Raw genomic sequence first — 17,744 nt, 5'->3', positions numbered from 1 at the left:
TTCCCTCTTTGAAGTTGCCTTAGGTTACACAGGGCTTTAGTAATTTGAGAATTTAACCATGTAGTTTGTCTTCTGTTGTACACCGCTGTGTGAAGCTTTAAGTGTAGTAAACTAACCTGGATCTTTTCATTCTTTTTTCCTAGATATTGCTGGTGCCAGGTGCAGCTTTTTAAGGGGCCCAGTTCTGAGAGAGCAGAAACACAAGAGGAGTTTACTGTACTTTGAATCCTCAGAACCTAAGATTATTTTTTATCAACCTTCATTAGAGGGAGAAGGAATATAAAATCTGTCCCCCCACATTTCTTTACTCTTCAGAGCAGTAGTTAGGCATCACTCATTGGGGTACCAGGATAATACAGTTCACATGACAGTTTCTTTCTTATGGAGGCTCTGTGACCAAACCAAGCTTGAAGAGCTAAAAGGCACTGAGAGGACTTGATTACCTCCCTGGGGTGGGGTGGGGAGAAAGAGAGAAGGTCCCAAGAAAAGCCTCTTTGCACTGAAGGAAGATTGAAGCAACAGTCTCTGGATATTGCTGCTCTTCCCACCCCCAAGCGTTGGGTAAGTTACACTACCATTATTCACTTATTCATTCACTCTGTTCTGTTTCACTCCACCTCCACTCTACTATGTGGTGAAGAGACGTGCCTCAAGATGGTGAGCGTGGTGGTGGTGGGGAAGCAGGGATGACTGTGTGTGTTAGTGTAAAACATTGAAAAGAGGGTTTGTATCTCTTGCCTTGTGCATTACAAGTTTGGGGTTTGTGTGGAAATAGCTGGCACCTGCAAAAAGGAATGCAGACTTAATGGGTGTGCAGAAACTTGTATCATCTCATAAGGGGATGACTCTTAGTATAATGGTACAAAAAATAAGGGTGAGTTGTACAAGTGAGTGGAAAAAAATGGTTCTGCAGTTGGACAAACACAGTAGCTGAAACAGTCCTTTCTCTCCAGACTGGTGTCTTGCAAATAAAAAAGGGATGCAGAGTAGTGGTGGTATTGACGTATGGATGCTTTCAAAGAAGTGTGTAGTTTATCACCTGGCTGCAGTGGCTGTTTCTATAATGGAGAGAGGATGAACAGCCAGAATATGCAGCTGTATGCAGGCTTCCCTGGTTGTGTTAACGCTTGCTCAATTTCAAATTGTGCTTCATTTTATGCTTTTAACACCTTGTGAGCCACTTTGGAAGGCATATTCCTGAAAGGAGTCTATAATTAATGAAAGGAAATTCAAATATTTTTTATGTTCTAAGAACCAAAATTTGCTTATACAGATGATGGAGCAGAGTTTTCAACCAATGGGGTTTACAGTATCTGAGATGTGGTTTGGAATTGTATTTGTTTCATTGGGGTGATTTGGAGGCAATACCAAACCATGATTTGGCATTATATGAACAAGCCTGGCTGGGCCCTCAGGCATGTGGACTTGGTTTATTCTGCTGGATAAGCGTAAATAATTTGCTGGTTTGGGATGAGGTGGCAAACTATGGGTTACCTCATACTAGGAAAGGAGGTTATAAATTGCTGTGCAGAAGGCACTGGAGATGGGAGGTGGAGTTTGTGAGCCTGAGGGACCAGCCAGACTCATGCACGTAATGCCAAGCTATGTTTTGGTGTTATGTCTCAACCAACTCTTTACATGTAAGTTTTTACCTAAGTTTATTGAAATTCTGCACTTGTCCGTTCTTCCTCTGGATCTTCTCATTTTGAAGTAGTATTTTAGCTAAATTATTTTTACATTTACACAACTGGGCTGTAATTTAAATGAATATGTTGTAAGGAACATTAATTCCATTATGTGGCAATTAACCTTTTGGGTCCTGTCCACTATGGTTAGTGGGATTCAATCAGGCTGACTTCTATTCCCAGCCATATAGGAAGGGTTGCTCCTGCCTAGGGGCCAAACTACATGTCACATTTGTCATGTAGTTGGTCCTTGAGAGCAAGCCTTTTCTTCTAGAAATTGCTAGTGTTCACCCCCATTCCAGATTGAGAATATGACATTAAGGAGCTTTAACCCTTTGCTGTGGTCATGGTACAGATTAGCTCACACCATCTTCAGATCAGGGCCCCAATAGAGGTCAATGGATTAAATTCTCCTGAGTTCATGGCAGGATCCTTGTCCAGATTGCCCCCTGCCCACGCTGGCAATATGTGAAAGAAACGTCTTGTGCCCAAGACTTGAAAATCAAGTCTGGTTTGGCTTTAATCATCATTGTGGCTGAAGATTTTCCTGAAGAAAGTTTGTATCATGAAATAAACAATTTAGCTTTTTAAAGTAATCTTAAAAATAATTTTCTAGTTTCACACCAAGAAACAAAATCCGGTGCCAGAGATATTAAGGGGTAGGGCCACCCAGACAAGGGCTGTTCAGTTCTGCCATTGAATTCTATGGGATGTAGTAAACAATTTTGGACATAGTTGAATCAATGCCCTGCGGTCAACAGAACAGGTCCCCCCCCCACTCCAGTGGTATCCTTGAGTGCATCACTTTACATGGGCCATAGTTCTATGGTAGAGCTCCTACTTTGCGTACTGACTGTCCTAGGTTCAATTATTTGCATCTCCACAAATGCAGGTGATCAAAAAGATCTCTGCCAAAGGCCTCAGCACTTCTTCAGCAGCAGCTCCAAACCAAGTGTGCGTAATGGCTCGAGGCCCATCCCATTTCTAGGACTAGGTAGCCACAGGCAGTTCTTACAATCTCTCAATGCTCACTTTTGTGTATGCTCCATTATTGGACTCCATATACTCCAGTTCTGCTGCTTAGAGACTTTAATTTGTATACCTACCTAAGTTGTTTCTCTTGCTTCCTCTCCCTGTTAAATAAATCTCAGCTCTTACTGCTTCCATCCTCTTAAATTGTGCACTGGTTGTTTCCCTACTTACTTTTAGAAAGCCTGGGGGCTGGAGATACTGCACACTATTTAGGTGGGCTCTGGTGTTCATACCTTCGTCAATCTCATTACTGTTTGAACCCAAGTTTCATAGTTCCCTCCACAAAAAGGAATTGCTGGTAGCAGTGCATTTTTCATAACAAAATGGGGTGCTGGTACTCATATATTGATAAAAGTGCCGTGGGCGCCAGCACAAAATGGCTGCCATATGCAGCAAAAAAAGAATAATGTTGCAAAAAAAGGTCTTCTAGTAGAGAAATCAGGGGTTATGCTTAATTCACCCTTATAGGTGACTGGCTGTCATTCATTCCCATGGACACTCAAGGATAATACTGCAGCAGAGACAAAATCTCTCTACTAACCCAGACAATTGGGCTGAATTTCATCCACAATACCCTATTGTAGTTACACAAAGTCTCTGCAGAGATCCATTGCCCCATCACCAAAGTCTCATGTTCTTATGGCTATGCAGTGTATACTATGCCTATTGTGATGGATGTTGTGCACTAGTGTTGTACAGTAGTTTATATTGACTAATTCAGGATTCATTCTAGTGATAAAACATTCTTACTTTGATAATAGTCTCTTGCAGTATACAAGACAGCATTAAAATATGTTTGTTTAAGCAAGTCTATCCAGACATGTAAAAACTTAAATGTGTTTTAATCTGTTTTTTTGTTGATTCTAATTAGGTTTGTTTTACGTTTTTCTAAAACACCTGTTTTTAACTGTCTTTTGTTGATATTTTTAATTGTTATTTTTTGTAAACCACTTTGAGGTTTTGTTACAATCAAGTGGTTTACAAATTTTGTTAAAGAATAAAATAGTGCAATGCAATGATGTTAGGTAAAGGCTACTGTAGATTATTGTTTTCTTAACAGGATATTCATGCCATTTTGCTTCCCCCTCAGTGGAAAGGAAAGATACAAAATATACATGGAAACTCACAAAAATAAATAAATTACTATATTCAGTTTGAGTAGATGCTTGTGAATCCTGGAACTGGGTCTGTCTCAAGTAGTAGGCAAAGAACTAATGCTGATTTTTCTCCTCACCCATCCCTCCTATTTTTCAACAGACAATGAAGGAATAGGTCACAATCACAAATCACATGCCTTAGATCTCATACCAAGTGGTGTACATTTTATAAATTGCCTTCAGGTCTAGTGGTGAAAAACATCTGGAAACATCTTACTCATTTTTATTGCCTGGCATAGAAAAGGAATATTTTATTTTATTTGGTAAAGAAATTACAGCTTATGGCTGCTGCATGTTAAGGTTGAGAAACAATACTATGTGATTGAAAAATTGCTGCAAGAGAGCTCCATATAAAATCTGTTTGGTTGCATTCTTGCTGCAAAATCTCACACTGCAGACAGAAGAAGTTAGGTCAGAACAACAGTTCCTGCAGGTATAGGGTGGTATATAAATTCAATAAATAATAATAATAACAGTTCCTTCTGTTCCTGTCAGTTAAAAGGAGACAGGAAAATGGCTTGATGGTCCACAGAAACTAGGTTCCCCAATGTTTGCACCATTGTTGTCTTAAAGCAGACCAATTATATGGGGATAGGCTTGAAAATGTTTCTTGTATATAAAAAGCAGATTTGCAGGTCTCTAGCTACTCTTAAGATGGCCATTTTGATGTATTTAATGCTCACCTTATAAGGACTAGACTGCAAGAGATAACTGCCTTATCCAGTTCAGTCAAAATTCCACAATAGTGCTCTTATTGGCTTGTGACAGCAATAAGCCAGGCTTTTTAGAGACCAGGTGACCATTTGTGTTGTGATCTTTTGATAGCGAACTGCTTTTTATGTTCACATTCAGCTTTGTACTCCAAGCACGAGATCACAGCCTTAAACTCTTTAATCCAGAGAATACATAACACTCACTGACCTGAACTTTCAACAACTAATGCGACTTTGAATTTATGCAGTACCTATAAAAAGTTCTGAAAGGTGGGAGTGGAGTCACTATTTAGCTAGTTGGATTATTATTGTGGAATAACTAATAACTAATTCTTCAGTAGGTGTCAATAGTGCGACCTAGGTGTGTATTAACCTCTGAAGACAACTTTGGGTTTGGTCCCCATACGTTTCTGCTAAACACATCAGTATAGTGAGCAGCATTTTTTGCATGAAGATTATATCTGGGAAGTGTTGTATGCAAATGCAAGAAGGTATCTCTCCCACCTTTTTAATGTTTAAACCAGCTTAAACTCAACCAAGCAAGAACAGACCAGCCTTAAAACCTCCTGAGTCATCTTAACTACAGTTGCAGGAAAGTGTGGCAATGTCTGTGTGAGGCATGGTGTCTGCAACTATGAGTGTATTTAAACAGACCCTTAAGGTGTCACAAGTTTCTAGTCAAGGACAAATCAAGAGAGACTTTGTGAGTGACTTTATTCATTTTAAGTAGCTGAGGCTTGTAGTAGGGTGGGAGGCATGGCAAAATTAACTACACTTTGCTTCTACAGTGGAACCTCGTGTTACGTACTATCCCCCTTGTGAACACTGCGGGTTACGAGCTCCGCTAACCTGGAAGTAGATGCTCCCGGTTGCGGCCTTTGCCCCGGGATGTGAGTGGAAGTCGGGCGTTGGCAGCAGTAGGAGGTGCCATTAGTGAAAGCGTCCCTCATGTTACGAGCAGTTTCGGGTTACAAACAGATCTCTGGAATGGATTAATTCGTAACCGGAGGTACCACTGTATTATTTAGTTAGAAATGAAACCACTTTGTGTTGAAAACTTAAGATATATCAGGGGTGGGGACTGAATCTGGCCAGCAGTCCAGGTCATTATTTTCCCTCTCCATGCGGGTAAAATTTAGTAAGGGGACAGAGCCATCCACGCGGCAAACACTTGACATCACGGTGATGCCGGGTAACTTTTTATTACCTGCAGGGGCCTTCAAAAGCCCATTTAAAAGTGTTGTTTTTGCCCTGCATTTTTAATAGGGCTTTGTGCCTGGACACCCTTTTTATATTGAGTTGGGCTTTCATCGGCCCCATGCCTGGTGCCCCATATGACAACCGATGTAGGGCAGCTGGGCATGACTTGGCTGAAATGGGGAAGCTTGGTAGATCTAATTAGGTCCCAGGGCTGGCAGTCCCCCATCATATATTGTATCATAATGATGTTTATACCAAATGTGCAAGTTAGACTGTTTTTTTATTATCCCCTTTTAGTTCCTGTTTATTGCTTTCCTGGTTTGCCCAATAGTGCAGCAAATGTGCTAGGCATACAGTGTGATCCATGATTGGGGAAACCCCTAGCCTGTGGGCTAAATTAGGTCAAGCTGGTGTCCTAATCTGGTGTGTAGAGTTGTTTCTCCCAAACCATCCTCCCCTGCCCGTAATGCCATATACAATATCAGGTGGGAGGCAGGTGAAGGCGTGGCCCTCACTTGGAAATTCATTTCTAAGTGACTTCCAAGTGAAATGAATTTCCAAGTGACTTCTATTAGGAACACACTTCAGAGGTGTAAAAAACCCCCGCGCATGTCAGCGGAGCACATGGAAGCCTGCTTTGCCTCTTTTTGTGATGTCTTTATGATGTTTGGGGGCTACTTCTGGGTTTCAACGTACAGTCATACCTCGGGTTGAATGTGCTTCGGGATGAGCATGTTCAAGTTGCGCTCTGTGGCAACCCGGAAGTAACGGAGTGTTACTTCCGGGTTTTGCCGCATGCGCAGACGCTCAAAATGACGTCATGCGCAGAAGCGGCGAAAAACGCCGTGCGCGTGCGCAGACGTGCCATCGCTGGTTACATTTGCTTCTAGATGCAAACGGGGCTCCAGAACGGATCCCGTTCGCAACTAGAGGCCTCGGGTTAAGTATTTAATTCGTTCCAGAGGTCCGTTCTTAACCTGAAACTGTTCTTAACCTGAAGCACCACTTTAGCTAATGGGGCCTCCTGCTGCCGGAGCACAATTTTTGTTCTCATCCTGAAGCAAAGTTCTTAACCCTAGGTACCATTTCTGGGTTAGCAGAGTCTGTAACCTGAAGCGTATGTAACCTAAGGTACCACCGTACATGCACGTTATTCCGTTATTCAGACATGCCTAAATTAGTCATTAGCTATAATCTGACATTATTATCCACCTGTCAAACTTGGCCTGCAGGGTTTGGGCAGATAAAGATCTTGGCACACCAGAGAGAAAAGGCTTTCCACTCCCGGAGTAGTTCATCGTTGCCCCAGAAGATGGTTTGATGAGCTTTGGGGAGGTACTGGCACTGCACTGTTCAGTGGCTTGAATGAAGCAGTGGTGGAACAGGTGGGCAGACAAATAAGGAATAGAAACTCTTCCGTTATGAGTTGTTCTGAACACACACTCACAAGAGATTTAGGATTTTTTGCTGTAGTCCGTGTGTGTGTTCATTTTGAATATGTGTTCCTACCTGTAACTTCATGCCCAGCAAGAGGTTCGCACATCAGAGGAATAAAGAAAGACTGGTTTATTGCATGAAATAAAAGGAGCATACATGAAATAAAAAAAAGCCTCTGGCTGATGAACATCTTACACCCTTTTAAAATGTGTTTATGGGATGGGGATTATTGGGTTTTTTGTTAATGTTTTTATCATGTATTTTGTGTTTTTATATTGAGAACATCCCCAAGATCTACGAATAAAGGATGGCATACAAATTTAATAGTTATAACAATGGATGCTGCTTTGGGTAGCAAGGTGACATATAAGCGAGTAGCAAATCATACAGTACATACCCACCTTGATCTTAAAGAGTAAAAAAAAAACCCTAACCACCCAAAAGCCTGAAGAATAGGCACAGCAGTTTGCCACAAACTCACATTAAAAGTAGAGAGGAAAAGGGAAAGGTATCCCTAAGAGGAACCCAACTCAGGAATGAGAGATCTGTACCTTCTGCATGAGAGTTGAGCTCTCCCCATTGATTTACCGTACCAGCAAGGCTACAGCATCTCTCTCACTTGTTTCTTGGTCCATGGTCAGATGATGCATGAAGCTGGTCCTTGAGAGTAGAGGGTCCCGTTAGAGCCTGTGAGCTACCCAGCAATTGCAAATCTGGAATTTTAAGTACAATTTTCTATCAATGCACCCTTATGGAGAGGGGAGGGGTTTTCTGGATGAGCATTCCTTTGTACCATTGTTTACTTACTACAAGTTCCTGTCTGTCTATCATTTTGTTTACCTTACCCATTTTGAAATCTAAAGGTCATGATCCTCCTGCAAAACAACTAACTGGTTATCTTGCATGTTTCCTCAATCATTTTTTTCCTGTTTGCTTTTTATTAGTTTTTTTACTTGATGAACAAACACACACAGTAAAATAATAAAATGACAAAAACAACCAAAATGGAACACACACACACACACACACACACACACACAAGCATACATACATACAACCATAAATCCATAAATTCTTACATACGGATTTATGTCACCATATTCTTTAATCCCAATTCCTTTTGTTCTCTAATAGACTTTCGTCTGTCTCAACCCTGATCTATTTTGTCTATTTGTTAAACTGCTCCTTTTATCCTTCCTTCATTTCCACAGTTTTCCACATACTATACTTGTAATCCATGTTGTGATTTGTGAAAATTAATCAAAGCAAATCCAGGTTTTGACTTCAGGACACTGTTTTTTTAGATAATCTCTGTAAATTTCCCATTCCTTTTGGAATTTTTGGTTAGGCTGTCTCCTAATCTCAACCGTCATTTTTGCCAGTTTGAGATATTCAAATAATTTATCCTTCCATTCCTCTTTTATTGGTATGATTTCACTTTTCCAATTTCTGGCTATTAATATTCTTGTTACCGTTGTAGCATATAAGAATATTCTCTTTTTTTCTTTCGGATATCTGAATCTAAAATGCCGCAAAGGAAAGCTTCTGATTTATTTATAAAGGTTTGCCTAAACATTTTTTTTAGCTCCTCATATATAATATCCCAGAAGTTCTTAATTTTTTTTGCAACCCCATCACATGTGAAACAGTGTCCCTTCTGCCTGTTTACACCTCCAGCAAGTATTAGATTTTGTGAGCATGCTCAAGCGGCGAAACCCGGAAGTAACCCTTTCCAGTACTTCCAGGTCGCTGCGGAACATAACCTGAAAGAACGTAACATGAGGTATGACTGTACCTTATATAGCTTCCTTATAGCATGTTTCCTCAATCATGACCTTTGGGAGGAAGATGTTCCTTACAGGGGGTGGTCATTAAACTTTGGTGGTGAGATGGAATTAATGAACTGATTTTTACATTAAGAATTAGGAGATCAGGATATGTACTCATGCCTTCCAGGTCATGTTTAAGATAAAGGTAGCTCATAATGGGGCTCTCTCATTATATCCACAGAAAAAGTTCAGATTCACACCCATTGCTACACTTGCTGCTCCGCTATGCTATAGGAAACACACACGAGTGCACTATTACATGCTGGCACGTATGCGGCAAACACTCCGTGTGTGTGTGTGTGTGTGTGTGTGTGTGCGCGCACACACACACACACACACACACACACACTTAGTAGCAGTTACTATGCATGAATGCATGCAGCAGGAGCACATATGTTATCCTCTTGTACACATGGGATGTTGCTCCCATTTGGCCTGATTTCATACAGGTGGTGGAGCCTGGAAAGGGCAAGGGGGAAGCAAAAATGGAAGGAGGAGCAGGAAGCCCTCTGGCAAGAACAGTCAGTCACTTTCTCTAGCATATTGTTAGGCAGGTAGGAAGGAAGAATGTGGGGTAAGTGGGGAGAAAGTAAGCTAACCTTGCCCCAATGTTGGGTCTGGCTTCTCCCACCATCAGCATGCGACCCTTGATAGAACAGGAACAGGGAACTTTTTTTCTAACTATTGACATTCAGTACTATAGTCTGCCCAAGTCATTGCTGGGTCATTTTATCTTGGAGAAACAGGTTTCACTTGATCTCAGTCTGACATTCAGACATGTTGCATAATTTGCCCTTAGATCAGTTGACACTGATTAAAATGAGCATCAAAACTTGTAACTTTAGGAATCCACAGTGGATTTGCAAACCAGTGAAAGGGACAGGCCTGCATTATATTTGATTTTAAAAATACAACACATCATTTAAACATTCCATATGAGGAATTGGTTGGCAGGGAGAGGAAATGTATGATCCTTGGACCTCAGTATAGAAACTCAGCCATTTTCTTTAGAACTTTCTCTCTTTGCCAAATTATATCTCTCATCAAGTTGAGTCTTCATGTCAGATTTCATACCAATATGACAAACTGTATTTGATTTTTAAGATTAATATAACTTTTATTATAAAACCTAAGAGTATTGAAAAGCCAAGACATCTTAAACTATAGGGCAACTTCTGCAGTTTTGTAATAAAACCCACTTTCAGGTTTCTGACATTTGTCACACTCCAGCATGACCAAGAAAGGGTGCCTGTGGTGGGGCTGTGCAGATAGGGGCACAGCTCATTCTTTTTTAAAAAAATAATAATATTTATTACTTTTAAAAGTTACAGAAAAAGAAAAGAAAAAGAGAAAAAACAAAAAAGAGGGGAAATACAATACAATATATAAACAATACAAACCACAACCTAAACATATTAAACTACACTAAACAAAACCCTAACCCACCTTAACCCAAAACAAAACAATAACCATTTAAAAACATACATCACACCTTTTCCATACTCTATCATTCATTCCCTTGTTTCCTCGACTTCCTCTCACCTCCCTTTTTGTATTCCACTTCTATTGTTTCAGCAAATCCTTTCCATCTTTCTCTATTTTCTGTCATATTATAAATATCTTAACATATTTTTTGTCATTAAAACTAAAATACTTATATGCTTAACTCCTTATAACATTTCTGCTAAGGCCATAAAATTTTTTTCCATCATTTTTCTATCATTCATTAATTTTACAATATTACTATATATAAACTTTAAATTCTCTAATCTTCTTCCACCATCTCCTCTCCCTGGTTTCGGATTCTGCCAGTCCTTTCCGTCAATTCCATATAGTCCATCAACCTGGAGATCTTATGTCCGAGGCTCTTAACTCTTTTCCAGGTCCCTTCTGCAGGCCTTCTTCATATTCTTTAATGTCAAAGAGCAGATCTCGGGAAGACTCCAACCTAACAATGCTTTTATTCCTTCCAGGCAGGTCAGCCAAATTTCCATAGTTGAAGCTGAGGTCTATAAGATGTTTCATGACATGTTTCAAAATTCCTCCGGTTCCAAAGGCCCCCAGAACTCCAATCTCCTCCAGACCCAAGTCCATGTCCCAAAAGTCAATTGATCTCTGCATAGAGGGATCCTTCCAACTTTCCTTCTTCCATTCAGGCCGGTATCCAATCCTCAAAATCTGGCTTTTTCTGGATTCAATCATAGAAGGCCTCAACTTGTAATCCTCAATTTGCTTCTGTAAGACTGAGGATCCCGCTTGTATTACTTTAGACTCAACGACCACCGCTTTCTCTTTCTCCTCCACAATTTGTCCTTCCAAAGTAGATTCTTGTACCAAGTCCTGAATTATTTCTGTGTTGGTGCTCACTTTTTGACTCCAATTAGTCACTTTTTGATCCAAATTGTCAATTTTAAAAGACATGTCATCCGTCTTCTTATGAAGCTGTTCCAGCGAGTAGCTTATCTTGCATAATACCGTCATAATGGCTTCTCCTGTCAACATTTTGAGTGGTCCAAGGTCAATCTCTAGTTCTCACGATTACTTATCTGCAGCTGGTAATCCCCCAGTTGCACTCCTGTGACAGTTTCAAAAACTCCCTCTAGAGGGAAATAGTCTCCACTTGTATCAATCCTTTCAGACACAATTCAAGCCATGAAAATAGTTTCAGTTTCCAATTACTTTCCCTCCTTTTTTAGCGCAGAAGGGAACAATGGAAACAGTATCTTTTTCTTATTTAACTAGCTGTCAAAAATGTTTTGTTCGCAGTCAATGAACTCTCCCAAAACTTCACTCTTTCTGGCAGCCCTTACCAGGTTCGGGGCAGTGGTAATTTGGTTTTTCACTCTCTCCTGCAGGCTCACTAAGTCCAAAATCTCCCCCCTCTTCTCCTGCTTCCAAGGGGGGCTCTGTAGCTTTAACCGATGAAAATTTAATCCCTTGCCAACAGCTTTCAAAGACTTTAGCTTATAACGTCTTTGCTTCAATCTATTTACAAAAAGGGGAAGGCGGACTTCCTGTTTAAGACCTTCCCCGTTTCGGTGCCAAATTAAGGTATTTAAAGATCCAATTTTCCGTTTTACTCACGGGTAGTTGTTTAAAATCCAATTGTCCACAGAAAAAAGTCAGCGCTCTCCGGCAACAGCAATGCGGCTTCCCTTCATGAAAGAAGCAGTCAGTTCGAAGCACCGCGCCGCTCACCCCACGTCGTTCCGGATCCCTGAAACCGGGTTTCCCCGCGAGTAGGGGAGGCGCAAAAGGTGCCAGCCGAATCCCAGGTTCACAAGCTTCTCCCGCTTGTGATTTCAATGGGTCTCCGTCTTCGCCGTGGCGGTCAGACCCTGCTTTTCACGGAGCAAGTTCCTCCCGATTGGAGGAGCTCCGCCATTGCCGGAGGCGCCAACCCGGAAGTCTCGGGGGCACAGCTCATTCTTGTTACTCCACTTTCGGTGTTGAAATGAAAATGTCTGACTGCCAGTCAGGCGTCCTTTCATTATATGGGCCCTTTCACCACCCTATCTCAGTATTAAATCCTTGAGATATTTCATACTAGGTTTGGCATGCATGGTTTATGTATATGATTAAATTCTCCTTAGGAACAGGGATCCTCCCTCTTCTCTTCTCCCTCCCTCTAGGGTATTTGAGATTATTAGTGAAGGCATTTTTAGTAGTGTTACTAATATTCCTGATGTTGCCATATTTTGCTGTAGAACTAAGTAAATATGTGTCGCTTGCCAATCTTAAAGCAAACAAACAGCCTAAGTAGGCCCTGGATCCTAAAAGGATACTGTCAAACATTATTTATATATGAAAATTAAGTGATTGATGAAACAGTTGTATCAAAGACAGTTTAGTTAAATGTTTCAGCTTTCATCTTCCTCAGTAACACAGTTGGGATTTCAAATAGATGCTGTAAGCCAAGGTGACAGTTTTAAGAACACTCAGGATGCAATCATTCTAAGGAGTGTGGCATGTGCAAAATTGAAGTCTGGATTGAAATGGATTGAGATTAAATTGATCACATGCATTACTCGTTGTATACAAATAAATAGTAAATGAGAAAGATAGAAACCTTTTTGTGTGCTAAATTTCTTTCTTTAATTTTCTAGACATTCCTTTCAAAGGAGACCTGACGTCTGTGGGACTAGTTCAAGATGTGTAGTTCGGTTGCTCCCAGGCTCTGGTTTTTAACGGATCGTCGTATTAGGGAAGACTACCCTCAACAACAAATCCTGAGAGCACTCAAGGCCAAATGTTGTGAAGAGGACCTGGACTTCCGAGCTTTGGTGATGGATGAAGTGGTCCTGACCATTGAGCAAGGAAACCTTGGTAAGAATAAAGGTTGTATGGAAAGGTGACAGTTGGGAGGACATTGTGTATCATGCAAGTATGCCTCTGGATGCCACCTGCTGATAATTACAATTGTGAAGAGTGAGATGGCACTCAGGTCCTGTTTTCAGACTTCTCTTGGGAATCTGGTAGGCCACTGTGAGAACAAGATACTAGACTAGATGGGCCATTGGCCTGATCTTGCAGGCACTAATGCCTTTGCCTGTGAGCTGTTCAGTTATAAATGCCAAAAAGCAAAACTGAGAAAAGTTTCTGTTTCATTTCAAATTGTGTTGTCGTATTTTTCTGCCTGAGTGCTGTTTCAAGGCTGAGCGTCAACTTTTTAAAAATTAGTGGCTTAAGCACAGCCTCCTTTGCCAATGCTTTGGGGGTTTAAGAGAGATTATTTGCCCCAGTTTGCCATGTGTACAGTCAGGTTGTCAAGTGCTCTAGAGGCCCTCTGAGTACCAAGTGCTGGGTAGAAGCAGTCGCAGAGATTAAAGCTTCACTCACCACAAAGGCCCTGCATGTACTCCCTGATATTGCTACACCTTAATTTTAAAATTGTGGCTGTCTCCTAATCTCAACCATCATTTTTGCCAGTTCGAGATATTCAAATAATTTATCCTTCCATTCCTCTTTTATTGGTATGATTTCACTTTTCCAATTTCTAGCTATTAATATTCTTGCTACACCTTAATTTTAAAATAGTGGCTGAGACATAGACTTCCATGCGACTCTACACCAGGGTAGACTGTGTCCCTTTTTCTACTGCTGCTCCTGCAGAATTCTTGGGAGCAGATAAAAATTTGCTGGAACTAGATCACGCCACCATTGTCTACAGAGACTTTCACAGTACAAATAACTTAGGTTTCCAATTCTGTTCTGACTCCTGTGATTCTTATGGCAACATTTCCAAAGTCAATGGGCATGGCTCTACTCCAGCCCTATTGTTTTATGAGAAAGGATGAGGACTTTACTATGCAGACCTTCAGCTTGGATATGAACTTCAACTCTGACTTCTTTATACATAGCACAGCAGGGTTGGGCAGCAACAGGGGCCTCCCTGTCAGCCCCACAGCATCATTACTTGTCTCACCCTCTCCTCTACTACAATTAGGCTTGCAAAAACCCTTCTGTTGGAAACAATATGAGCTTTGGGGTTGTTGTTGTTTTTTTTGCAAGCCTAATTGCCAATGGCGGCTAATCAGGAAGAGGGATTGCAGTTGATGAGGGAAGTGTTAAACTTTCCCTGCAAACCCCCTCCTCACTGAAAATGCCTTCCTTGCTGCAATTTGGGTTGGAAGAAGCAAGCTTAGTTGTTCGTGGGTAGGTAGGTAATTCAAACACATTGTTTGGTTCACATGATGATGTCCTCCTTGCTGCACTTTGGAGATGTGGTGTCTTGTTTCTGTTACCCTGAGCTCTTGGAAGGGACATCAGCTCTTGGAAGGAACTGTACCCCTTTCTCTTCACCATGTTCCTGAAGAAATCAGGAAGATCATGCTCCCCAGAGGTGCCTAGGCCACCAACTGCTGTGAGCAACTTTGTGATCCACTGTTCCACACAGCTTTAAAATGGGAGTGTGCATCTACAAAATATAGTGGTACCTCAGGTTACATACGCTTCAGGTTACAGACTCCACTAACCCAGAAATATTACCTCGGGTTAAGAACTTTGCTTCAGGATAAGAACAGAAATCATGCAGCAGCAGGAGGCCCCATTAGCTAAAGTGGTGCTTCAGGTTAAGAACAGTTTCAGGTTAAGAATGGACCTCCGGAATGAATTAAGTTCTTAACCCGAGATACCGCTGTAATAAAATAGTAATATTGGAAAGAAGCTTTTATTACAGGACCACTTAGATACATGCAGAGCTTATTTGCTAAAAATGATTTTGTGGATGAAATGACATAATTGGGGAGTGGCTTTGTAAAGATGGTGCCATTGTAGGACAATTGTAAATAAGAGGCTTGCATTTGATTCCTGCATTACAGGGGGTTGGACTAGATGACCCTTGGGTCCCTTCCAACTCTGTGATTCTTTGTACAAAGTAAATAGGCCTTTGCTATGTGAACCTGGAGCTGAGCAGCTGGCCCTTTACAGCCGTTGCAGTTGCATGGCAAATTGACACCACCTGGGGATATGTCAAGTCAGTCACTGCAATGAAGAATGTGCTTGTGGCAAGGTTGCTTAGACAGGGGAGGATAAAGGACAGCTGAAGAGGAAGAAGAATCTTGTGTGACAGGCTTGCCAGATTACAAAATGGATGCATGGCTAATGAATTGAACCTGGAGCTCTGGAATGAAGTGGAGAAGACAGTTGGGAGGTGGTCTTGCATAATTGTATTCTCCATGTAATCTCTACTGCCTAATCAGTTTTGCTATCTTTTAAATGTGTGTTGAATTTTAGAAAATATTAAATACACATGTATTTGTGGCTGTAGTGGCCAGGGATTGTTCCTGTGCTTGTCTCTCCTACAGGGAGATTTGATGTTTGTGCATGGAACTGCGTTCAAAACTCCCATTGTTCTAGGCATATTTTGCAACAGGGAATTTGATTAGCAAGAGCAGTCTCTGAGCTCTGGGCACAGTGCTGCACCTAAGATTTCAGATTAAAACTGCAGAGTGGAAGGAAAGGAGGACCCTTTTCTGCCTCCCTACTTCCAGCTACTCTCTGAAGATTGGAGAAGAGACCCTCTTAAGAATATTAGTGAGGTGGGCAGGAGAAGGACTAGACCATATGAAAAGCGAACATAATATTTTAGCTGCAGTTCATTCATTTTCAGCTTTGTATTCTTATTATAAAAAAGTGCGCCTAGACATTTTGTTGTTGCACCCATAACATAGGTTTAAGGTGCCATTTAGCTCCTAGCTTTCATATCTCTGTTTCTAACACTGGCATGGAATGATCACAGTTGTAGTGTGGCTGGAGGGCAGGCATTACATTGATGCACTTGGAGTAATTCTAGTCTGCTGTGCAAGCAAAACAGACAATTTCACTTTTACTGTTAATATAGCAAAGAGTTCACCACCTCAAATCTTCTTGCAACAGTATAGTATAGATGGTGCTGCATGTTGTTATCTGGCCATCTTGTACTATCTCATCCTAAATTTTTTCCCAGTGAAATAAAAGTAATGCATTAATCTGCCAAAGGTTTGTTTGAGAGAATAAGTTTGTACAGTGGTGCCTCGCAAGACGAAATTAATTCGTTCCACAAGTCTCTTCGTCTTGCAAGTTTTTCATCTTGCGATGCACGGTTTCCCATAGGAATGCATTGAAAATTAATGCGTTCCTAGGGAAACCGCCTTCAGACCGCTCTTCTGAAGGCTGGGGGGGGGACAAGGGCTTTTCTTCCCACCCCCAGCATTTTAAAAAACCCCGGGACAGCGGAGGACTTCTCCGCTGTCCGGGCGATCTTAAAATGCTGGCGGGCGGCATTTTAAAATCGCCCCGGGACAGCGGAGGACTTCTCCGCTGTCCGGGGCGATTTAAAAGCCCCTGGGAAGGCAGGCAGGGGGGACAAAGACTTCCGCCCCCCGCCCGCCTTCAGAAGGTGTTCCTGCCCCGCCGCCCGGCTTCGGAGCATCGTTCTGAAGCCCGGGGGCAGGTGTTCCCGCCCCCGCCGCCCGGCTTTGGAGCATCGTTCCGAAGCCCGGGGGCAGGTGTTCCCGCCCCGCCGCCTGGCTTCGGAGCAGCGTTCCGAAGCCCGGCGGCCGCGGGAGGAGGCGTTCCCGCCCCACCGCCCGGCTTCGGAGGAGGTCCGAGGACAGTGGGGAAGACTGTCCCGGATATTTCCCTATGGGCTGTCGTCTTGCGAAGCAAGCCCATAGGGAAATTCGTCTTGCGAAGCGCCTCCAAAACGGAAAACCCTTTTGTCTAGCGGGTTTTCCGTCTTGCGAGGCGTTCGTCTTGCGAGGTACCACTGTATGTCTGGCTCAAGTGAGTTTTATGAATGAGTAGAGATTTGAATTTACGTTTCCCTGGTCTAAGTCAAAACAGTCTATCTGTCAAACCAAACATGACACTCAAGGCAGAGGCTAGAGCTTAGTGATTGAGTTTCCTGGTTCAGTCCCTGGCATCTTGCATTAAATTATCTCAGGAAGCAGAGCTATATGTTCAAATTTCTAGAGGTACTATTTGCATGTGAAAGCACTAAATTACAACAATGGAAACAGGTTTCCTACTCTAGCAAGTCTGATTGTGTTCCTGCACCATGCAGAAAACTCATTTTCAAAAATATCTTGATTTCACACCCACCCATAAAGTCTAAGTTATTTTTATGGAAGACAGCTGAATTCTATAATTTGCCAACTACTTTTGCTCTCAACCCTTTCATATATCTGCTTATATGAACTAATCGAAGTG

The 17,744-nt window shown here is 41.8% G+C and overlaps 1 protein-coding gene across 1 annotated transcript in view; it reads left to right on the top strand.

The window, feature by feature from the left end:
* RIMKLB (ribosomal modification protein rimK like family member B) overlaps positions 1 to 17,744 on the top strand; it is a 37,907-nt gene that overhangs the window by 699 nt on the left and 19,464 nt on the right. Inside the window, exons 2-3 of the mRNA XM_082205086.1 lie at positions 144 to 561; positions 13,160 to 13,379. Coding sequence (XP_082061212.1) covers positions 13,205 to 13,379 — 175 coding nt within the window. The 5' untranslated portion in view covers positions 144 to 561; positions 13,160 to 13,204. The remainder of the gene's footprint in view (positions 1 to 143; positions 562 to 13,159; positions 13,380 to 17,744) is intronic.

Source organism: Podarcis vaucheri (assembly GCF_965113315.1).
Source record: "Podarcis vaucheri genome assembly, chromosome: 17".
NCBI lineage: Eukaryota > Metazoa > Chordata > Lepidosauria > Squamata > Lacertidae > Podarcis > Podarcis vaucheri.
This window is presented reverse-complemented; position numbering and strand designations above follow the sequence as displayed.